General features: G+C 41.3%; 2 protein-coding genes across 5 annotated transcripts in view; both read right to left on the reverse strand.

Moving 5' to 3' along the window:
- LOC121932406 (cytochrome c oxidase assembly protein COX18, mitochondrial-like) lies at positions 1-5,387 on the reverse strand. Its single transcript, XM_042471001.1, is given in 7 exon segments — positions 1-499; positions 502-616; positions 1,655-1,762; positions 2,379-2,500; positions 4,024-4,187; positions 4,666-4,766; positions 5,084-5,387. Coding segments are annotated over 7 exon segments (936 nt in total). The 5' UTR covers positions 5,357-5,387; the 3' UTR covers positions 1-446.
- Positions 5,388-9,901: 4,514 nt separating this feature from the next.
- The window catches only part of ANKRD17 (ankyrin repeat domain 17), an 87,348-nt gene continuing 72,335 nt past the window's right edge, over positions 9,902-24,914 (reverse strand). For 3 of the 4 annotated variants that reach the window (XM_042472712.1, XM_042472710.1, XM_042472709.1), the window contains 9 exons: positions 23,410-23,857; positions 22,469-22,624; positions 21,692-21,841; positions 19,408-21,077; positions 18,363-18,560; positions 17,511-17,762; positions 16,542-16,720; positions 11,796-11,963; positions 9,902-10,504 (listed from right to left, as the gene is read on the reverse strand). In XM_042472712.1, coding sequence (XP_042328646.1) covers positions 10,445-10,504; positions 11,796-11,963; positions 16,542-16,720; positions 17,511-17,762; positions 18,363-18,560; positions 19,408-21,077; positions 21,692-21,841; positions 22,469-22,624; positions 23,410-23,857 — 3,281 coding nt within the window. In that variant the 3' untranslated portion in view covers positions 9,902-10,444. Of the gene's footprint in view, positions 10,505-11,040; positions 11,092-11,795; positions 11,964-16,541; positions 16,721-17,510; positions 17,763-18,362; positions 18,561-19,407; positions 21,078-21,691; positions 21,842-22,468; positions 22,625-23,409; positions 23,858-24,914 lie in introns of all 4 variants that reach the window. The other variant, XM_042472711.1, reaches the window with a different exon arrangement.

Here is a 24,914-nt window from a genome sequence, read left to right on the forward strand (position 1 = left end):
TGTTACCCACCTCAATCCTTCAGGGAGAGGAGGCTCATAAATAAATTATATATTATTATTGTTGTTCTTCTTCTTTTATGACACAAAACAACCAGAAATTTAAAGCTCTCATTGCAAATCATAAGACATGCGTATGGTCTTTTAAATTACAATTTCTAAGATTTCAGAAATCTCAAACAAAGTTTGCACAAAAAAGTTTTGGAAGCTGAATTTATTCTATAGGGATGTGTGCTAGTCGTGACATAATTCCCTCAGAGTAACACACAGAAGTCTAAGTCCCAACAAGAGGTCTCACAACACCTCTTAGTTGTTTGTGCTCCTTTACTATCAGAATAAATATAATGCCACAGTTGTCACAGTTTCAGTAGAGATGTCTAATGCTATGAGTCTTTCATCACAACATTTCAGTCACTGTATCAGGCATCTTTTCAACGTTTAATAGTAATTTACTGAAGAAAATATTTTACACAGAAAGTAGAAACAATGTCTCTGTAAGGATGTCTGAATCAGATTTGGTCCGAGGAATGTGGCACAGTCTGCGGAAAGCAGAAGAGCGTAGCAGAAGGTTGTGTGAGAGACCCATGAAGCTTGATGATATCCAGTACAGAGCTAAGCACTGCAATAAAAGAAGAAGGAAATAATACTTTCAGTGAAGCCAGGTAGTCATAACAGCTTCTAAGTGAACATGTATTGCCATTCTTTATTAAGAATATCCAAAGTGAAAAACTGAATTTATTTATATTTAAGTATTTTTTACCTTTTTATCATAAAGGTGATAAACAGATCTGTCTCTTCCTTTCATTTTATTCTCAAAACAACTCTGGTAATGTAAAATAGGCTTAGGGGAAGGTCAATAATCCACCGTTGCCCAGTTTAGATGGGGTAAATGACGATGTGAATCTGGATCATAGATACTATAACAAAATACTTTGTCCTTACAACTGTGAAACTATCTTACAAACTGGAGTTTGCAAGAAGTAGCATACCACACAGCTTCTCCTGAAGTTAATGACCTAACATCTCAAGGGAAGATGCACAGCTTTCTTTATGAGTAGTGTATTGGATAAGGAGTTTGAGCTGGATGAAAGAGCACACTGAGGCTCAAATCTGTGCTCAACCATGTGCATTTGACTACACAGCACTCAGGTACAGTGTCATTTATCTCTTAGAAGGAAGTGCAGAATTTATGTTGACAGTATTATTATAGATTACATACTTAATAAGAGGTTTCTAGACCAAGTTGTTCAATTTTGGGAAAAGGGAAATTTGGAGTTAGTGGTGTTCTCTCTCGGACACACATACACAATGAACCCAGCACAGGAAGCTGCTTTATACTGGGTCAGATTACTTGTCTGTTTAGCTTTGCTTATGGCAGTATCCCCCCAGGGTCTAGCACTATTTGCTCCTTTCACACTATGAACTGTGAGCCTTCTTCATCCAAAGCATGTGTGGTATCACTGATCTGTGACACCCCTCAAAGGGAATTAGTGCAACATACACACATCTGAAGAATACTGTTGTGAATGCAGCATTCTGTCTTAAAATCAAGCTATTTACAAAGGCATTTACAGATCCAAGACAAAAAACTAGGGGCTCATTTCTTAGTGCACAACGGAATCAAAACATTTTAGCATTACTGTTCTGAAATACTTACTGAAGGTACAGTTGCAGCAACTGGAATCATAAATATGGACACCCCACGAAAGAAGTTAGTAGCATACTTCTGAAATCTGGATGGTTCGGTTTTTCGCAAAGCAAAAATCTGAAGAGATACATTTCATTTTTTAAAACTAAAGGAAAAAAACTGGTGTGATGTCAATGCAAATCTGAGATTCAGTACCTGGAATGCTTAGGTCAAATAAATTCATTAGTTATACTGTCACTTCTCTGCATATATGTATCTGCACCAGCGTACATGTTAATGAGTTTGCAAATACTTGTAATCTTTAGCCAAGAGTTAATATGTGCTAGAGCTGGGATTAAGGCATTTAGGTTAGAAAAAGCAACAGAGCAGAAACTGGTGTTTCTATGTCTCTCTGATAAATAATTGAACCAAAAAAGAGGTATCAGCTTGCATTGTGCCTATGAGGCAATTCAGTACATCACCTGTAACTGCACCAGCAAGTCTTTACAATCTATTCTGTTCCTGGAAGCATTCTGTCAAGAATTATTGGAAGAAGCAAAGTCATAGAAATCCCAAATTTAAGGCCTCTTGGGCATTTTTAATGCTTTCACCAGAATGCCTCAAAAGCAGGAATAGAGACTACAACTGTTCGCTTTCACCCATGTCTACTTAGAAACTGCTGTGCTATTTGCAATGTAATAAATTATAAGCCAATTAAAGGTCCTGTAGCAGATATAGTTTGATCTATAAATACCTCCACTATCAGCAGATTGAGGACTCCAAGAGTGACCGGCATGATCCAGGTTGGGTCAGGTACAGTGAGATCTGTAAACCAGAGTGTACCACCTGTGGAAAGTTGCTCCTGAACGGAAATCCCTGTAGAAAAGACACACATGCGCATAAGATGACACATTCTTTTACTTGTATTGAGTGTGACCAGTTTAGCATAGGTGAGGCTGATCATACACACTGAATCCAGGGCAGAAAAAAACTACGTGGCAGCCGAAGAAAATGGTTGGACAGCCTTGGTTCACTGACATGGGATCAAATTTGCAGGTACCGGAGCTAAATCCTCCACCACACCTGCAAAATGCAGACTGTAGCAGTAATACATGCTGATAAAAAAACATCTCGAAGATTTCCAAGTTTTTAACACCAGTAAAGATTTCACAATGGACTCTAAATTAGTGCAGTCCTAATTTTTTGTCCACAACATCATAGAATCATAGAGTTTGAAGAGACCACAAGGGCCATCCAGTCCAACCCCCTGCCATGCAGGAAATCTCAATCAAAGCAATCCCGAACAGATGGCCATCCAACCTCTGTTTGAAGACCTCCGGGAGGGAGACTCAACTACACCCGAGGGACTGTGTTTTCTCTGTCGAATAGCCCTTACTCTCAGAAATTCCTCCTAATGCTGAGGTGGAATCTCTTTTCCTGGAGTATTTGAACGGATGTCATATTGAGGAAGAAGCAAGTTTGTTTTCTGCTGCTCCAGAGACTAGAATGTGGGACATGGATGCAAACGCAGGAAAAGAGATTCCAGCTTTACATTAGGATGAACTTCCTGACAGTAAGGGCTGTTCGACAGTGGAACAAACTCCCTCAGAGTGTAGTGGAGTCTCCTCCTTGGAGGTCTTTGAGCAGAGGCTGGATGGCCATCTGTCGGGGAGCTTTGATTGTGATTTCCTGCATGGCAGAATAGGGCTGGACTGGATGGCCCTTGTGGTCTCTTCCAACTCTATGATTCTATGGAGCTTGCATCGATTGTTCCAGGTCCTAGTCTCTGGAGCAGCAGATAAACAGCTTGCTCCCTCCTCAATATGACATCCCTTTTAGTATTTAAACAGCGCTATCACCAAGCACGTCGGAATACAGCAGCGAGTTTTTTTAGTCCCTTGACCCATTTTGGTTGCTGGATGTACTTGAAGGGGTACATCAAAGATTCAACCAACTTGTCTTTGAAAGGCAGTTGCCAATCACTAGAATACGCTGGGATTGCCATTTACTACCTGGGCGCCTCCTGTCATCCCTTCCCAGACACTAACACCAGTGACAGCATACTCCAGCACCTGGAGGCTGTCTGGGGGATGGATGTGAAGGAAGTACACGCATATATGTAATCCCAAATTATGCACATGTATGTCAGTACTGGAATTCCAGCCAATGAGCTTCAGATAACCTCTCCAGTACGCAAACATTACAACAGTAGAAGAAAAGTTGACTGTGAAGATAACTTTCATAACCAGCCAGCTCTCATTCTGATACAGGAAGCAACAGTAACCTTTTAGTGTTGAATACTTTCCCCATATAAGTGTTTATGATCATCACTACAAATCTTGACTCTGATCTTCTGTAACACAACTTCGATTAGAGCAACATGAGTTTAAAACCATTACCTTCAGAAGCTGCCCTCCCAACACTGAGGTTCCTCAGAGCTATGGAAACAAAGACCCACAGAGGAATCTGTATCCATATAAGCAGGCTGGCCTTGACAGGATGGCAGTTGTCTCGAACATACAGCTCCGAAATAATCCTTTTCAGGTTCTTCTTGAAATGTAACCTGGTTGAAAATACAAGCAAAAGGCAATTCGAAAGATTCATCATGAAATCCTATACACATCTGCTTAGAAGGAAGTTTCCCAAACGTTTACACAGGATTATAGCAGCCTTAAATATCATGTTTAAGACGGAAGTGTAAGTTTTGGATGTGAAGCATGCATTTCAGCAAACCTTTCACCTAACACTAATATGTACATATGAAACAATTATGTTAGGTAAGCTTTGCATAAGTAAAAGGAACATTTTGAATCTAGAGCTCAATAGAAAACTTTTTCGATTACTTTTTCTTTCTCCAGCCTTCATTCTTCTTATGATTTCTATTCTGGCGACTAATCCTATAGATCTATGAGGTTGTTGTTACTGTTATTATTTAAACCTGTTGAGTGCAGAAGGTGAAGAAGGCTAAACGACTTCCCCCTTTTCTTTCTGTTTTGTATAAATACCATGATGATGATGATGATAATAGATGATGCTCTTACCGGGCTGATTTCTCAGACCAGCCCCGTTGTTTGGCGCACACCGAAACCTCATAGCGAAGGCGCTTGGCTAGGCTTTGGATTTCAGGCTGCAGGTTTTCCAACTAGCTGGAAAGACAAGACATTGTAGTCACAACCCTGAGTAGCGATATAGTAAAGTATTAGTAATGTGATGGTGGGGAAATAGGGCTATGGTTTACTAGAGAGAAGCGTGAAGGGAGGGAGGCAAGAAACTCGGTTTGGAAGCGCTTTAATTCTTTGTCTGGCTCCTTGCTATGGAATTCTGGGAGTTGGAGTTTGTTGTGGGGCCCAGAGGCCCCACAACAAACTCCAACTCCCAGAATTCCATAGCCTTGAGCCACATAAAGAGTTAAAGCGCTTCCAAACCGGTTTATATCCCCAGTGTGGACGCAGGACCCACCTTGGCCAGGACTCGGCTCTGGAGTGTGGCCAAAGGGAGGGTGAGGCCGGTGCGGAGGAAGGCGCTGGCAGCCACCACGGAGGCCCACCAAGGGAGCCCCGAGGCGGCCTGCAGCGCCACCAAACCGGACTCGACGCAGGCGACGGGCGCCGACGACGCCAAGGCCTCGTACCAGGCCCAGCTCCCGCGCGCATGCGCACTCAGGGCGCGCGCAGGAGGCCACAAAGGCCGGGAGACCCTCGCCCCGGCCAGCAATAACCCCACCGGCGCCATCTTGTTCGTTGCGCATGCGCCGCTGCGGGAAGGGGATTAGGGGAAGTCCCTCTCATGGGCGGAGCTTGTGAGGGAAACCTGAGAGGCGTGGTTAAAGGGTTAGAAGCGCCAAGACAGTGCTGGACCGTACCAAGTGATGCCCTAAAGCGCGGGGGGGGGGGAGAGGGAGATGCGGGCGATACCACTGCTCTCCAAATATCACTGCTCTCCAAACACCAGAAGAGGGCGCTGTTTACAATGCTGAAAGGCTATTGATCAAAAACCGTTGGAATCAAAAAGGGTTAAGCTTAGCTAATGAGGAATAATAGTCCAAATGCACCTGAGGAAAAAGGCTTGAGTCTATGAATACTCATGTTGCCCATTTCTTTGTTTAGTTAGTCTCAAAGGTCTGCTTCATCTCTAAATAATAATAATAATAATAATAATAATACCAAATGCATCTGAGGAAGTGGACAAGGCTAGGAAAGAAGCTCATACTGCCAACCTCTTTCTTTATATAGTCTCAAAGGGGCTAGGACTCTCTAAATAATAATAATAATAATAATAATAATAATAATAATAATAATAATAATAATAATAATACCAAATGTATCTGAGGAAGTGGACTTAAGTCCAGGAAAGCTCATGCTGCCAACTTTTTTTAGATAGTCTCAAAGGAGCTACAACCTCTTTCTACATAATAATAATAATAATAAAAAGAAATTCCAAATAGCACACCTTGATTTTGCCGTTTTATACAAAGGACACCATTTTATTATGCCATTGCATTTAATGGGACTTGAGCATCCACATATTTTGGCATCCACGGGGTGCGGTGGTCCTGGAGGAAAACCCCAGGGAATAACAAGGGCCTGCTGTATTGTGTGTTATTGTTGGCACTGAAAAGAACTCTTGGGGAGGGCTATAACTAAATCCAGTTCTAGCATAGATGTTGTAGATGTGGTGTGCTTTCTGCTTTCCTCATGTGCTTTTCCCAGCCCAAATCCTTGCTTTTAACAGGGTTTCTATTAAATGTTGGCAAGAGTGAACAAATTTGATGCCATCAGTTCAATTCACACTAGTCTTACCTCTGTATTAAGTCTAGAAAATCGACTTGAAAGCAGCATCGTGCAGAACAACTCAAAGTAACACATTACTTGCCCATCTTTTGTAGCTGGTTAGCAACTGCCTTCTCACAATCCAGACCAGACCTTACCTACTGTATATCTTCAATCTTGCAATGCAAGCAACAAAGAGATTCCTTTTCGTGTTGAATCTCCTCATGGGATGAAGGCCCAGGATAGTCACCATCAAGTCATTTCTGACTTATGGCGACTCTGGAGCCAAATCTATCACTGGTTTGTTTTTTGCAATAGAGAGGTTTGCCTTTGCCTTCTTTTGAGGCTGGGAGAGTGTGCCTTGCCTAAGGTCACCCAATGCATTTTCAGGGCTGAGTGGGGGATTCAAACCCTCGTCCCCAGAGTCATAGTCAAGCCACAACACCACATTGGCTTAAAAGTTAGCTTCAAATAACACATGTAGAATATTGATTGGATTCAAGCCTTCATGTATTATGCCTGAGAGTAAAAATTTTAAGATTGATTTTCCAGAAAAAGGTACAGTGGGCCCTTGGTATTCACTGGGATTTGGTTCCAGGACCCCGGTGGATACCAAAATCAAGTCCCATTAAATACAATGGCCTATTAAAATGATGTCCCTTATATAAAATGGCACAATAGAAGTTTACTTTTTGGAACTTATATGCATTTAAAAAATATTTTCAAACCACAGATGGTTGAATCTCTCTGTGTGTGTGTGTGTGTGTGTGGGGGATCCATAGATACAGAAGGCTGGCTGTATTTTGAGTCTCCTTTGGTAAGAAAATATGAGTTAATGGTTTTTAATTAAATGTCAACTTTGTCATGGGATTAAAAAAAAATGAGGGAAAACTGTGTCTGGCTTGTACCATCAACCAGAGAAAATGCCCCAAATCAATGAGGAGGTTGGAGCCTTTTGTTCCTAGGACCACTACCTGGGCAAGAGGAAGAATGGTTTGAAATGTATTACTATCAATAGTGATTTAGTGTACCAAGGTGGGATATCAAATAAACCAAAATACTACCATTCAGGTGTTTGTGTGGCATGTCAAAAATGGAGTAGGTTTGTTAGTAAGTTCTACAGGTAGAGTCTTTGGTATGATGACTACCAACACCTCAGTTTAAGAAGTGGATTCAGCCAAGTCCCATCTTCCATGAGTCATCTCGTTTTCTAAATAGAAGGGGAAAATTATTTTTCTGTATGCATATTAAGTACCATATATACTTGACTATAAGTCGACCTCATGTATAAGTCGAGGGCAGGTTTTAGGGCCAAAATTATGGCTTTTGATACGGCTCATGATAAGTCAAGGGTATAACTTAGGGGCATGTAAAAAAAGGATGTAAGGGATGATGCAGAGGAAAATGATGCCGAAGAACTTAGAAAATTCTGGCAGGATAATTGTGCACATCCTAAAGTCTGGATGGATGAGAGAGTAGAGGGGATCCATGCTTCTTTTTGGTGCTCCTAGGATGGACTTTTGCCTTTTATCGCTTTACTCAGAGAAAGGGAATGGTTCCTTTTAAAAAATATATAAGAGTTAAAATACAATATTTACATTGACCTGTAGATAAGTCGACCCAGGTTTTTTGGGGTCAAATTTTTTGACTAAAATCTCTAGACCTATACATGAGTATATACAGTAAATAAAATTTAAAAAATAGAGAAGACCTAGAAGGTCTCAAAAAGAACATGTTCCTTGTCTTTATTGGTCAGGTAAGCATTACATTTGAAATATAAAAAAGTGTTCCAAAATTTTTCCTAATACAGACCCTCTTATCCCCCTTCACCCCAATATTTAGTTTAACAAGCCTTATTCCATAAACAAGACACGGGGCATTCCAGCCTGTTCTCCTATCAACAGTTTTGCTTTCAAGTCACCAAAATACACATAAGCTTTAATAAGAAACCACATCCTAAGAAACTTAGCTCTGCTGAACCTATACGTTGTAATAAATACTAAGCAGCATCTACTCCACTAAAGGATTATTTTAAAGAAGCAAAAATAATCCTTATAAACTGTGGAGGGGCATAAACTAGGGGGAGTGGTAAATGTTATACAAAATATTTGAACAGCATTATTCTCCACTCGTTAAAGTGCTGAAAACTGGGTTTATTTTTCTCCTTTCTACCAACTCTTGTTTTGGTTAGTCATTCCTTTTACTTCAATCAATTTCAAACGTTTCAGTAGGAATAGTGACAACTGAAATGCTATTTTTATGTTAAGAGCACCAATGGAGGGTGGTATGTACATAGACCAACTGGTATTATTTATAAGCCTTTTAACATCTCCAAAGTTGCACTTAGAAGGCTGCAAAGTTCTTTGGGAAAACCATTTTTCTTGCTGGCTTTACATATGAAACAATAATTTGCAGCTCCAGTGCTGCAGATGAGAAAAGGAGCTGGTCTAGATGGTCTGACATTTTGCATTCCACTAAGTCTGCAGTCCTATAACCAATTACCTATAAGTCCAAAACTCAGATGGACTTACTTTTGTGTTTGATATATGCAAGATTGCAGTGCAACTCCCTATGGAAACGGGATGGTTCAAGTGATACTGTAACATTAAACAGATTTTCAGTTCACTTTCTTCCAACTAGCAAAGGAAAGAGACAATGGACTGTTTGTATTCTAACATGCAATACTAAACATGAGTTTATAAAATTTAATAATACATATCGCACATTCACAGACATATAAGTAGGGCCTTGCATAAAGATAATGAGGTGTCATTTGCTAGCATGGGCACTTCTAAAATCCATCCTAGAGCTAGACAGCTTCTTTCCTAGTTAGAATTGCTTGCTTTCATTCCAGCCAAATTTATAGGTGATGAAAATGATCAAAGATCTGATAATACATCTTGAACTGGAATTTTATAAGTCAAACGAACTAAGCAGTTTCTTTTTGGAACAAATAACTTCCTGTCTGGATACTCCAGGATCTTCTAAATAGTGCTTAGTTTTGGAACACTTCTCTTAGTGCATTTCTTAGCAGATGCTGCTGCTGGACATGTTCAGGTCATTGTCACTGTTATGAAACAACATGTGGCAACAATTACATGACACAGGATTTAAAGCCACAGAAAGCTATGTTTAAACTCATTATGGGTGTAATCCACGGCGCTTTATTAACCCACCTTTGTAGAAGCTCATTTAGCAAGAACCCTCCAGAGCTGCAAAATCCATTAACAATGAAATATACTGATAACAAGGCAGGAGTGGGGAGGGGGATTAGTTTTTGACAGTGCATGAAGGTTGCAGAAATTAGAGGTTTGTGTTGGTATTTTGAGTTCTTTATAAAATTTGTAAAGGAGTAGCATATCTACTTCTGTAGCTTCATTTTCATGTTACAAAATCAAATCAAATAATAACGAATAAATGTTGAATTCTATAGTATAAAGCTGTGGGGAAAATCCACAAATAATGCCCGTCTTATGTTGTATGTAAAATTACACAAGTAGAAAAAAAGTTATGCTTATTAATAGTTTAATGTATGAAGGAAACATCCAGACTGCTGTATATGAAGGTACATCTGTCACATTAAAGTCTACATAATGTAGAGCCTCTATACTGACATACTGAAAAGATTTACTTTCTGCTTAGCCATTTCTGTTATGTAAACAATTGTACATTTATCTGCCATTCTAAAACTTCAGGATCAAGTTTACATAATTTTGCTAAATTTCTGTGTATGCCCAGAAGCAGCTTACAGTACTAAAAACCAACCAGCCAAAGAACAGCTTCAACAGAAAGTTTTGTCCAAAATTAAGAATAATCAAAAGGGAAAGAAAATGAAACTAAGAGAGGCTAAGTTGAACCATATGATGGTAGGGAATGGGCAGTCACAATGTTCACAGAAAAGGGTCAGTTAGTAACTTCTTCTGCGAAAGCCTACACACTTCAGTCCAAAACAACCGAAGAATGATCTGAGAGCTGAGGAAAAGTGGTTCTTTCGTTTGTATTTTCCTCTAAGCCAAAAGAAAATCTCCAGGCTATGGGAAGTGATCCTCTTTCAGCCAAGCTGGTTCATATGCACACTGTTCATGTGAGGTGTCCATGTTCCAGTCCATACCTGAAAAAGAAGGAAGAAGGTTTGAAGCTCTTCTATTTCAAATGCATATAGAAAACCTCACTGCAATGAACTTCTATGCAGCTTGGTTCCACATTTAAAATATGAACACTATGCCTCAACTGACTATTATTTTGTACACAAAGGGATCTTGTAGCACCTTTGAGATGTACCTGAAAGAAAGGTTATATAGGGCCAGAGCAGATGGCCCTTTAAAGCTGCTGAATGGGTGGCTTGGGAGCATGGCGTTTATACGCCGCACACTCCGAAGCTGCCTGGAAGTTGGGCAGCTGGAACATCTTAAAGCCCGCTTTGATGAAGTCACAAAACCCAGTTGTTTTTTTCCAGCCCCAAAAGGAGCAGATCTTTTCCACTCCTTTTTGGGCCGGCTTCAAGACAGATTGGGGCTACAGCGTGTGGTTGCTGAGGCCCCAATCCGTCTTTGGAAGGGGCAGCTTTTTCCTGCCTTTGTTAAAACTCTACTTGCCACCTCATCTCCATACATACAAGATTTGGAACATGAACTGAGATTCTCTCACACAAATGGCTTATACAGGTCTGTCTCTGGGTCCTCCACTCCAAACATGCATCTGAGGAAGTAAAGGGAAGTCTATGAAGGCTCATGCCACAAACTTCTTTCCTTCAGTTAGTTTCAAAGCATCTTGGATGTGTGATGATCCTTACCTTTTCCCATCCCATGCTAAGATAGCACGCATTGTGCATGTACACCCACATCATAGGAAAAAAAAAATTGTAACAACCTCAGAATAGTGCTTCAGTTATACAAGCTGTGATCCAAAACATCTGGAGGGTACCAGGTTGCCAACCATTGTACTACTGTATCCCCCATATTGAAAATAATAATATAGGCCCTGTACAAACGGGCCCTTTAGCACGTCCTGGCGATGTGCCAGGGTTGCCTCGGGGCGTCGTTTCCAGATGCCCCACAACCCTAGGACGTCACCAGGACGTCATAGCTGTGTGGCGCCGTATACACGGCGCCACACAACTGTGATGTCGTCACTGCTGTGCGCTGTCCAGATGGGCATGTACGGCAGCGATGTGCTTGCGCTGCTGCAGGCAGTTTGCGGCAGCGCTAAAAGGAGCCTTTTTCAGCGCTTCTTTTCTTTCTGCGTAGCTGCGCCGTGCAATTTGGTTGCTGCAGTGTGGTTACGCGGAATAGAGAAGCGGCTCCCGAATGCCTCTTTCTGGCGGTCTGTATCCTGCCATAATAAAGATCAAGGCATCATCAGTGCATCCAGTACATATAAAGCAGTAAGATTCTGAGACTTACTGTCTGAGGGCCATTATTCTCTGTAGAATTTGAAACCATCTTTATCAGTGAGTTCCAAGATGATGGGTCAGCAGCATGAGGTCCATTAAATATAGGCCCTCCAGCACCATCTGCAATGGGTGCAACAGGAGGAATCATTGCATTCCCATACACTGAGAAAGGCATGCCCTGTCACGAAAAAGAACAGGATATTCAATATATGTTACAAACTTATTTCTACAATAGTAACAAAAGTCCACTTTGTCTCTAAGTTTTGAAAATATTTGTAAAACATACAGGCATCTGACTAACATTTCCCATTGTTTTTTTCCCTCCTGTTTGGTTTGTAACATCTTGCCTGATGAAGAAGACCATGGAGCTTCGAAAGCTTGCAACAAGCATATTATGCATTTCGGCTGGCCAATAAAGGTATCACTGATGGATTTTTATTTATTTTGAAAATATAATTTTTTTCTAAAGAATTCTATAGTCAGCTTAATTATTCTGAATGCTAGGCTATTTTGTTACCATTTCTCTGAAAAATGTTGTTATTAAGGCATACCTAGTAGATGTTTCAGTCATTCTAAAGCAGGATGGCAGGTGCCACAGAAACAGGGACACTCTTATGCCTTGGGTCCCTATAGAGCCCACACGGACTGCCGAAAAATAAAACAAAAGGAGTCTAGTTCTCAACAATTGGTATTTTTGATGTTAAACAGTATGTAGGTTATGCAACCTGTTTAAAAAGGTGAATGTTGCAGCTGGAGGCTTTCAAGAGCAGGAATTCACTCCCAATTTGGCCAGAAAAAAGGTTGGCCTGTGAGCCACAATAACACAAGTGGGAGGGGGCATGCAGCCCCAAGGGCACAGTTTGTCCACCCCTGTTCTAAATGAAATCTGAAATCTAGTCAAGGGGCTGCAGTGGGTCAAATGCTCTTTCTGTTCCAAAACCTCAGCACAGCAACTAAGATTTCAATGAGGATAAACACAAAACACACCCAACAATCTGCTGTATTTACTCTACACCTTGTACACTAAGAGCCAGAAGAAGACAAAATGGCACATACCCTGTTCCAAATTACAGTTTGTTAAAAAAAAGTTTATAAACAGGATTAATGTATTTAAAAAGAAGGAAGGTAGGGCTTCCCATCAGCCCTACACAAAGGAACTCTATCCTTCCCAGAAGGCCCTGCTCCATCTCTGCCTCTGAGGGGAAAGGAGGAAGGTAGGGCTTCCCATCAGCCCTACACAAAGGAACTCTATCCTTCCCAGAAGGCACCTGGCTCCATCTCACTCTCCTGCTTGTCCCTGAATTCTCCACAGGAAGAAGGACAAGTATAACCTGTGCTCCCTGGAAGAACTTCCTGCTTGCATTGGACTCCTACCCAGAAGGCCTGTGCTGGCTATATTATTATTGTTTTGTCATTACTGTTATTGTTGTTGTTGACCTTTAATTGTAAAGCTAGCTTCACCTCTTTCTTTTCTCTGTGAATCCCATCCTTCCCATGGCTCGCCACATTTCTCCTAACCTGATCCCCATTCGGCCTCTCCCTGTCTCCCTGCTTCCCTTCCTCTGTTCCCTCTGGAACTGCCGCTCTGCTGCCCCTAAAGCAACAGCAATTCATGACCTTTTTCTCTCTAAATCCTTTAACCTCCTCGCTCTCACCGAAACCTGGCTCCCAGCCCATGATACTGCAACCTCCGCTGCCCTTTCTTTTGGTGGTCTCTCCTTCACGCACACAAGCCGTCCTGAGCTTCGAGGAGGAGGGGTTGGTATCTTGCTATCTAACTCCTGCCAGTTTCAAGTTCTATCTTTTCCCCCCAGCTATCATTTCTCTTCCTTTGAGTTTCATCCTATTAGACTCTTTTCTCCTCTACAGCTCCGGGTTGCAGTCATCTATCGCCCTCCTGGTTCTGCCACCCAGTTCCTATCTGACTTTGAATCATGGCTGACATTCTTCCTTTCAGATTCAGTCCCCACTTTGATCCTAGGTGACTTTAATATCCACATTGACAATTCCAATAACCCTACAACATCTCGCTTTAACTCTCTGCTAGCTTCTTTTGGCCTCCAACCACACTCCAACTCTTCAACTCATTCTCTTGGTCACTGTCTTGACCTAGTTCTTGCTGCAAACTGTGCCATTTCTGACTACCTGGCACTTGACTTTCCACTATCTGACCATCATTTAATCTCCTTTGCTCTCACTTATACTCCTCCTCCTCGCCATACTATTCAACGTCTTTTTCGTGATCTTCAATCTGTCGACTCTAACCATCTTGGTCTGACCCTGGATTCATCTCTCTCTTCCCTAAATCTCGGGGATTCTGCTGATTCAGCAATGTCTTTATTTAACTCCACTCTTTCCTCAACTCTCGACCATTTTGCCCCTGTCTCTGTCCGCACTTCTTCCTCTAAGACTAGACCTCAGCCCTGGCTTACCCCCAACATTAAGTTTCTCCGGTCCTGCTCTAGAGCGGCCGAACGTCTTTGGAGAAAGTCCAAAGAGTGGGCTGATTTTATCCATTTCAAATTTGTTCTTTCTTCCTTCTCACGCGCCCTCTCTATGGCAAAACAGAATTATTACAAATCATTGATCTCTGCCAATGAGAGGTGCCCACAGCGTTTGTTCTCCACCTTCAACACTTTACTTAAACCTCCCTCTCCTCCTGTCTCTTCATCATTCTCTCCCAATGACTTTGCTAACTATTTCATCTCTAAGATTACCACTATTCGCTCTGAGATAGTCCCTCCTGATTCTTCTTCTGCTCTTAATCTTCTATCGCCTTCGCCTAACAAATTGTCTGTCTTTCCTCCTGCCTCTTTGGATGAACTCTCTACACTTCTGAACTCTTCCAAACCTGCTACCTGTCCTCTTGATCCTATTCCTACTCGTCTTCTAATCTCTATAGCTCCCTCCTTTCTGCCCTCGCTTCTCCATATCTTCAATCTCTCTCTCTCTATAGGCTCCTTCCCTTCGGACTTTAAACATGCTCTCATTTCCCCAATTCTGAAAAAACCTTCTCTTGACCTCTCCTCTCTGTCTAGCTATCGTCCGATTTCTCTTCTCCCCTTTCTTTCTAAGGTTTTGGAACGGGTTGTCTATTCGCGCTGTCTTGAGTTTCTTGAAGCCAACTCCATTCTCGATCCCTTTCAGTCTGGTTTCCGCCCAAGGCATTCTACAGAGACAGCTCTCACTAAAATCTCGAATGACCTTTTACAGGCCAAGGCTAATGGCCTTTACTCTGTTCTCATTCTTCTCGATTTGTCTGCAGCCTTTGACACTGTTGATCACTGTCTCCTAATTGACATACTCTCTGACCTTGGGTTCTCAGACTCTGCTCTCGACTGGTTTAGATCTTACTTGTCTGGCAGATCTTTTGCAGTGGTTGCAGGGGGTCTGACTTCTTCTCCTGTTCCCTTATCTGTTGGAGTTCCCCAGGGCTCTGTTCTGGGTCCCCTTCTGTTTTCTCTCTACACACTGTCCTTAGGAACACTCATCAGCTCTTTTGGTTTTTCCTACCATCTGTATGCCGATGACACCCAGCTGTATCTTTCTGCCCCTGACCTTTCTCCAAGGCTTGAACAGCAAGTCTCATCTTGCCTTACAGCTGTCTCACAGTGGATGCGCCATCGGCGTTTGAAGCTCAACATGTCCAAGACGGAGCTTCTTGTCTTTCCTCCTAAGCCCAACCTTCAACACTCCTTTTCTGTCTCTGTGGACAACATTTCCATTCAACCAGTCCAGCAAGCCCGCAGTCTTGGCTTTATCTTTGACTCTTCTCTGTCGTGTATCCCTCAGATCCAGACCACAGCCAAGGCTTGTAGATTCTTTTTGTACAATATTGCCAAAATCCGACCATATCTCTCCGCCTCTACTGCCAAGACCCTGGTCCATGCCCTAGTGATCTCACGACTTGATTACTGTAATGTCCTCCTGGCTGGGCTTCCTTTTTCTCACCTCCGTCCTTTAATCTCTGTCCAGCATTCAGCTGCACGCACTATCACTTCCACCCACCGCTCTGACCACATCTCTCCTGTGTTGGCATCCCTTCACTGGCTCCCTCTCCCTTTCCGCATTCAGTATAAGCTCCTGCTGTCGACATTCAAAGCCCTCCATGGACTGGCCCCTCCTTACTTATCAGACCTTCTTTCTCCTCACCTTCCCACCAGGGCCCTCCGTTCTGGTAGTCAAGGGTTCCTGTCCCAGCCCAGGATTTCCTCTGCCCCAACTAGGATTCGCCCCTTTTCACTTGCTGCCCCTCACTCCTGGAACCTTCTTTCTCCACAAGCAAGAGCCATCACTTCATTAACCAGCTTCAAAACGGAGTTGAAAACCATCCTATTCAGAGAAGCCTTCCCAGGCATCGCATAATTGTCGCTTACTATCTGATGTTCTGTTGTTGGCTGTTTATCGATCCATTTCCTGTATTGCTATGTACTGTATATGCATTATCCTACTTGTGAGTATGTATTTTCCCTGGATAATGATTAACCTTCCATTTTGAAGCCAAGCCCTCCCTTCAGTCCATCTGCCTTGGTCCAGGCCTCGGAGGTTGAGAGGAACTGCTGGACTTCTTACCCTTTCCCGTCACCACTCCCTTCTCCTTCTGTGTTATGTCTTTTTAGATTGTAAGCCTGAGGGCAGGGAACCGTCTAACTAAAAGGATTGCATGTACAGCGCTGTGTAAATTTACAGCGCTTCATAAATAAAGGTTAATAATAATAATAATTCAAAGTTTCCAGCAAAGCATCTAGATCATTACCCCAACTTTAGGGAAGTCCATGTATCCTGCAGGAACGTGTTGATGGAATGTACCAGAAGGAGTTACAATTCCTGTGCTGTCTCTCTCCATTGCTTGATGTTGTGAAAATACACCAGGATCAGACATTGGCCTATGAATCATATGGTTTCCCATTCCACCGTGACACCAATCGACTTTATCTAGCAAGAAAGAAGTGGGTGTATCCATTAGTAGAACACTTTTACCTAAATTATTCAGATGTGGCAGTGAATAATTAGAGATAGTTTATACTCTTAATGTTTGGCAGAATGATCTCGAATCTATACAAGAGATACAAAGCCAGAGTAGTTTTGGCTCATTTTTTTTGGTAACCCACAAAAAAGTGTGTGATACTAACATTAAATGAATTAAAGAACAATAAATGGCCATGCTGCTGTGGAAGAATACAATTCTGGCCATCTAAGTTGTTCCATTCCTATGCATTAGCTTCCCTCTTACATAGTATCAGATGATGACATATACTGTATATACTTAAATATAAGTCTAGAAATTCAGTAAAAAACTGGGTCAATTTATTCATGGGTCAATGAAAGTACAGACTTTAACTCAAAAAAGGAACCATTCCCTTTTCTGAGTTGAGTAGTCCGTCCCAGGAGTACTTAAAAGAAGCACTGCCCCCCTCTATCTCTCCCCACCATGCCACTTCTGCCCACTGAATACCTGGGCGGGAAAATAGTGATGGCAATTCCCTCTTCATCCATCCAGACTTTAGGGTGAGCACACACAGTTATGCCTGCCACAATTTTGTTCTTTGGCATTGTTTTCCTTTGCTTCTTTCTTTACATCTTTTGTTTATATGCTCCTAAGTCTTACTCTTTACTTATCCATATCAAAATCCATAACTTTGGCCACAAAACCTGCCCTTGACTTCTACATGAGGTCAACATATAGTCAAACATATATGGTAAATGTGTACAAGGCAATACGTACCACCTTGATTTCCTCCAATCCCTTCAAAAGACCATATCCCACTGTGACCAACTGGAGTGGCTAAATTGCTCCCTATAACAGAGGGTGTTGTTGTTCCTGTTTGCCTGATACGTGCTGAACGCTCAGTTCCAATTGGGACAGGGACCTTTCTGTCCTGAGACACACTGTTGGACTTTTCTGACCCCAGGGAAACAGTTGAAGGGGTTGGAGATGGTGCTCTAACTCCAGCAGAAACTGGCTGAGCAGGGGGCTCTAAAGGCAAATGAATATTTAAACAAGTTAGACAAGTACAGTACAACAGTCCTCATGTATCAAGAAATGTACACTTTCAACACCAGACTCACCCTCATGATTAAATGGCTTTAGTTACAAGATGGCTATGTTTTACCTACCAGTTTGGATGCTGAGTACTTAAGTCTTTCACAACTTACTTTCTAAATGCATATGGAAGTAACTATTGGAAGGCTCTTACTGGCAGAGTATATCACTGTAAAACCACAAGCATAGTTGTCAGAAACTCAGTATTTTCTAATTTGATAGGAAAAAAGGAAAATTTGCAATGTGAAACTTTAATCTGTCAGATATCCAAACTGTATTTTCTATGAAGAGAGGTCTGTTAAATTTTTCTAGTGCAGAATCAGCCAGGCTATGCTATTAGATGCTAGTGTATATCTGGACATATTTGAGGCATTGTGAGTACTCCAATCAAAGCAGAGCCAACAGGAAGGAACCCATCCCATCCTTCTGTATGGCAGCCATGCCAAGAGATCTAATTTAATTAATGTTGGAATATCCAGAGTTACATTACTGCCATAAAACCAGTATTTTTAAAAAGCTTTATTAACAATTCACCATTTGATGCAGAGGAACACGGAGGCAATAGGTTGAGTGGGGAGAAATGCTGTCTGTTAAAATTAGCAGCTGCCGGTGCTCCTGCAAGTGGTGTTCCTGGTGCATACACTTGACCGCTTGAAAGGTTTGAGCCAAAGTTACCCAAATGTGTAGAAGAAGGTGTTACAGAACCATATGGTGTCTCCATACTGACAATACCTGTAAAATGATTAGCAAAATATTAGTCCTCCCTGGAACAATAATGATATAAATCCAATTACTAGTTCCAATTAAAGTAAATCATCAAGCCAATGGGATCTACCTAAGAGTTAATTTCCTGACTGGCAGATTATTAAGTGTTAATTCATTAAATGGGTTTACTCTAGTTGGGACTAATCGGTGAATTTAGGCCCTTGTTGCAAGTGCATTAAAACAGGATACCTACCCAAAACTATATTAAATGTGTTTATGTTTTCACAATCTAAAGATAAACTGGAGGCAGCTGAGCATACCTTGACCACTTAGCAAACAGTGTCTGGCGTAACTAAAGAAAGATCCTCCTTGTGTTCTTTTTTTACCTGCATAAATTGTAGTAAAAATCTAAACAATAGAGCGAATGAAAGCAAGGGAACCTGTCAATTTACTCATCCAAACACATAAAATAATGATAAGTTTTGTCATCCTCCCATGGTGCCCAATGGCACAGGGTTATAATTTTTGTATTGGTTTTTAACTATAGTTTGCATTTGCACAGAGCAGATCCAGAGGCCTGTATCTGTTTGCTACAAATTTCAAGACTAGCTTTGGGATGGAAATATGAAATATCTGCTATTCTGTCCTTTAGCTAAGTCTTTGTTCTAGGAAAAAAAGACTCCTAGTACATTCAGAGAATACTTTCATCCCATCCTTAAGGTTTTGGACCACTGAAAAGCAATACACAAGAAGAAGAGGTGGCGTAATACTAACCAGATTGAATCACTTAGCATCCACTAGTGAAGACACAATAACTAACACATTAAGTGTGTGGTAATCATGTGAAATGAAGAAAGAAACTGAAAATATTCACCTGAGGGACTTGGAGCTGGTCTCTGCAGTGGGGGCCTAAAACCTGGAGCTTTGGAAGTATCTAACTGATGTAATGTTTCTGAGTTTGGCAGAAATGAAGACTTTCCAGACATAATGGACTCTGGAGCTGTCTGAGATGACAAGACAGATCCACCCCAGAAGGCATGAGCAGAGGCAGGGCTGTTTTCAAACAGTGTGCTGAAGGGCCCAAATGGTAAAGCAGCACTAAAGTTGGTGGCCACAGACTTGCTTGCTGAATGGACTGAATTTTGAGAAGCACTTTGTGTACTTAAGGTGGAAGGAAGTTGCACTGAAGAAGGAACACTATGGGGTCTTTTTATGTGGTTGACATTAAGGACGGCAACTGAAGAATTCTGAACAGGAGCTGAATTCTTGTGTGGGGGATTTGCTCCATGGGAAGGCAGCCTGATAGTGGGGCTTTCCATTTTAACTGGAGGAGGTTGTTGAGAAGATCCCACTGATGCCTGAGGCAAAAGATAGTTTGCTGGGGAATTCACTGATGCATTAGCAGGAACAACTACTGGGGCAGAAGAACTCACTGTTGTTAGGTTTGGAGGCACAACCATTCGAGGATCTTGTGATGGAACCTGAGGCTGCTGTAGAGGTGGCCTCGCTTCTTGAGAAACAGGCCCAAGAGGCTGTGGCTGAGCAGGATGCTCTGAAGGAACACCAACAGAACTATTACTTGATTGCCTGTTGCTGACCATATTAGCTGCTTCAACTGCTGGGGGGCTCCCCACTTCCTGATCGGAGGAAGGCACCCCTTTACTTGGAGAATTTGTCACACATTCTGAAGGACTGCTTCTAGAAGCTCTCACAGGCTGGGCTGGTGGGGAAGGGGAGGAAGTGGATGACACAGGATAGTGCTCTTTGGCAGTAGGAAAAGGATATGTGGCATTGGTAGGTGCTGTGCTGTTGTTGCTTGCTGTCGTTACTATTGCAGTTGTTGTAGTGCTGGATGTCTTAACCATGGTGACAAAGAGTTGCCTTCGAACTGAAGGTGAGCTAGGACTGCCACTTGCAGAAGAAACAGGCACAGTAGACACAGCTGAACTTGTGGTAGCTGTTGGACTGGAAGTCGAAGAACCCACTGAATTCACCTGAGAACCACTGCTGTTCTGATTGTTGTGGCGAGGCACCGTGTGAGACTTAGGTGAGTTAGTTGCTCTTGCAGGACTCAGAGGCCTAACGGGGAAAGGACCCCAGGTAGACTGGGCTGGTGGGAAAGTTCCCCCAAAATGGGTCATTGGCAACCTCGGTGGACGGATCTGCTGGAAAGTCTGAGCAGCAAGCAAAGCATGTGCAAACTGAGGTGGAGGATATGCTAATGGCAGAGAAACTGGAAATCCAGGCCGCACATTATTCACTGGATTCTTGACTGTTTTATGAGCAGCTGTTGAAGAAACTGCAGGCACAGAAAGTGCTGTGGAAATCTGAGGTGATGAAGAGATTGCTACAGTGGTTGCCTTGCTTCCAGCCACAGAATTGTGAGCAGTTGCAGTGGTGGTATGTACCGGCATCCCTGTTTTGGGATAGGATGCAGAATTTTTCAAACGATTCTTTGGAATGAGCTCATCAATTTCCTTGTCTGGATCCTTAATCAAAGCATTTATGAGCTGTGTTGCTTGTCTTGTTGATTCAGTGCCTCCCCTATTAAGTGAGTTGAACAAACACATGAGCAACCTGGTGATGGTTTTCTTCATTTACATAAATACTTAATTTTTTTCACACATTAGGAAAATACATAAAATGGGTAATCTTCGAAGAAATAAAATTTGATTAAGCTTTACAGTATACTATTTTACTATACTAGCTCCCTCTAACAGCATAATTCCACAGGACTGGAACCAAACCAGGGCCAGTGAGAAATAAGAGAAGTATCAGCATGGTCAGGTGAATCTTGAAATATGCAGAGAAGTACAAAACATTTTTTTTTAAAACTTCAATGAAGACTGATTATGCTCAGTGGCTTTTAGAAACTGTCAAATGTTAAGTGTCAACTGGAAACACAAACAGAGATCTTGGGCAGGGGAATGTGGTGACAAAATTAGTCTGCATGAGCCTTATATAGCATTCTAGAAGAGTACATGACTAACTGACTGAACCGCTAGTTGCAACTCTCATGTGTATCAATCAACAATCCATTCTGAAATCTGTCTCATATAAGTCTTCATATGAGAGTCACAGAAGTTTGTTTAGTAACTAGAGAACCTTTCCAAGTGAGTTCATATAATTTAAATAAGGAATACCTGAATATGTATTACCTTATTGTTATGATTCTGTCCCCTGTTTTGTCTTTTTGTTTATCAATGTCTATGTGAGCGCCAGTGAACTCTCGGATAGCATTAATGTTACAACCACCTCTTCCAATTACTCTGGAAATAACAGTTGATGGAACAGAGACTTTCTTTGACCTAAATAAGAAAAACGTATAAAAATCAAGTAAAATTATTTAAGTAAACTCAAAGTTAGGTTAGCAGGTAACAAGACCAAGTGCATAAATCATGATGAAGAGTAGATTAGCTTATCTTAAAGCTTCTTACATGTAAATCACATTCTTAATCATAGGAATTGCCAAGGTTGGCTGTAGTTATTTAGTGGGCCAGAAAGGGGTTTTGTACACTCTCAGAGAGTCTCCTTTCCAGCCACTTTATAATGCAAAGAAAGGATACAACAATGCATGGCACTAAGGACCAAGGCTTAGAAAGCTTTGGATGAGACCAAGTACTGAAGCAGTTTATTAATAATTTTCACTTTAAATGGATCCAACCTCTATGCAAAAAGAAAAGACAGCAAAAACACCAGTATGAGAAGTACATTCATACTCTGCTTCTCAGATGCTGACCTAGAACATGACTCTGATAATACTCCATGGCTTGAAGTAACAAGCTTAGGTGTGGGTACATGAAACCATGAAGAGAACTACCATGCAATCATGACTTTTGCCAACAGGACAAAACAAATTTAACATAAAATATTCTGAATCAGAGACAGCCACAAGGGGGAAATAAAATGTACAGCAGTTACAGAATTTAACTTGCCTTCTTACAACCTCCTTCCATCCTTCTTCCCTCTTCTGACCACGTTTAGGGCTGGCTAAAGTGATTTTTCCATTAGGAGAAGAGAGGGGCGATGGACAAGATTTTGTGCAGGTGGATAAGGAATTGTTAGTTACTTCTGTAATAACTTCTGACAATCTTTCACAGAAGAGAGAAACAAAGCAGGGGGTGGAGAAAAAACAGATGTAAATATTAATATAGTCTTTATAAGATCACATAAAAGACAAATTCAAACACTTCACTCTGGTCAACTGAGTGGCAGCTTTAATATCAGAACAATGGAATGGACCAAGACTCCGTTGGCTAAATCCAACATCAATGCCTGGAGTTGACTCAATAAAATACATTGGACTTTATAATAACAACTAGCTTGAGGCCAAATGATTATATTTGGTCTATCTAGGTAAGACTAATGTTGGCTTTAGCCTTAGAGTATTTAGCATAGAGCTACTGAAATGAATGGGAGTAACATAAGTAAAATTGATTTCACTGACTCTACCACTAAAGTAAAGTGTGCTGTGTTTACAATTAATGATGTTTTAATATTAAGTTCTGATGACTGATATAAGTATCAAAGAGTCACAGAAAAAATACCCTGGATTATTACTCAAACCTGGACTAAGGTAAACTACATTGGCAACATATAGGGAAAAAGACACATTTCCTTTTTATTTTTCTTGCAAATGTTTCACAGGTCTAATCAATAAAGAAATATCGGGCAAAGGATGGAAATCTTGATAGCATCCTAAGAGGCCAGACAGCCTTCTACAAAATGGTGCTTTTCAGATTAGTTTACAACTCCCAAAATCCCCAATCAGCATAGCTAATGGGACTGAGTAGACTAAACCTTTGTGAAGGCATCAGTTTGGGGTAGGCTGGGTAAAATCAGGATGTTATTTACAGTGAAAGCCATAGATGCTTACTTGATTGAAGATTTGCTAGAAACTGCTTTTCGTTCTTCTTTTGGGAAGGTGACCAGCACTGAGGGCTGCTTCTTGTTGCTCTGAGCATTAGTGGCTGTTGTAGAAGACTGGCTGTCACTTTTGTGGCTGCTGTTACTATTGCTGCTTTCATCACTACAGCTGGAAATCCTCATGTTGTCACTATCACCACTCTCACTGGTACTGCTGCTTTTTGATTCGCCATTCATTTTCTCTGGTTGAGAATAGGAGATTGGGAGTTGATCATCAAAAATAATCTGAACAGTATCTTGGCTGATTTTGTTTTTCCGGCTTTTCCTCTTGGAACTGCTCGTGGTGACAGTATTGTTTCTTTTCCCGTGGGAACCTGCCAAAGTTGTCCACGTTGCAGATATGCCTATAGTGGTGGTTGTGGTAGCACTGGGTGGTTCTGTAAGGACCCCTGGCTCATCTAATTGAGAACAAAACAACAACAACAACAACAACACACACAAACAAAATAGTTTACACAGACTTGTTATACTTAAGGCACTGTAAATCTCTGTTTTATATTTGAATGGCCCAGGTTAAAACAAAAATCAAGTTAAATACACACATAAACAGAATGGATTATTTGTACAAAGGATAATGACAGACTTATTTGGATGGGTTAACTACCATGTTACCATTCACATAATGAAATTTTGGTAATTATTTTGAACTGAGAAAGGCAAATATAGCATTTACTATAAGGCACACCTCAGTTATCAAAGCCTCTAAGAAGCTTCTTTTTACAAAATCTTTTTTATATCTGCCTTTTCTTCCTTGGTCTCTGTCTAGCTAGAAGTTATATATTTTAGCAGTGGTGAAGGAGAGATGGAGAAACACAAACTTTCTGTGTTGGTTTGCAGAAGCAATGCAATGAAGCTTGAGGAGAGAAAGAGCAGGATTCTATACTGGCCAATCCAGCTTTTGCCATGTGTGCCTCCTTACAACAGGCAAAGTAAATACCAGCTGCCTTTGGAATTAATTACTTAGAATGCTTCAAAAGCAAAGCAGAGAGACAAGGGAAATGCAGATAAGCCTCACTAGCTCTCCTAAGCATGTTATAAAAAAGCAGAGATCTGTAAGTTTAGCCATCAAAATGGAAATTACGAGAAACATGGAGGCTAGTGAAAGAAAAAGTCATCCCTGGATGCATTTTGGACGAAGCCTTACATGGATCTACAGAAGATGCCAAATGTTTTTGTTTACTTAAGCAATGCGTACCTGACCTGGATGTTTTATTTCACATGTGCATATTTTTGCTTCTGAATAAAATGTTAGCTGAAACATGTTCAAATTGGGGTTTTTTTGTGTTTTTTGTGGTGTAGGAAACCATCCCTATTCTTTCCATGTGATTTCTGCCTCTGGTACCAAAGTTTCTGTTAAAGAAGTAATGCCCAAGAACACATCTAATTTGTTAACTGAAGTATACATCTTTTTAATGAACTGTGAGGATGAATACATCTACCATGTATTAATACTGA

The sequence above is a fragment of the Sceloporus undulatus genome, chromosome 6 (genome assembly GCF_019175285.1).
Source record: "Sceloporus undulatus isolate JIND9_A2432 ecotype Alabama chromosome 6, SceUnd_v1.1, whole genome shotgun sequence".
NCBI classification, from domain to species: domain Eukaryota; kingdom Metazoa; phylum Chordata; class Lepidosauria; order Squamata; family Phrynosomatidae; genus Sceloporus; species Sceloporus undulatus.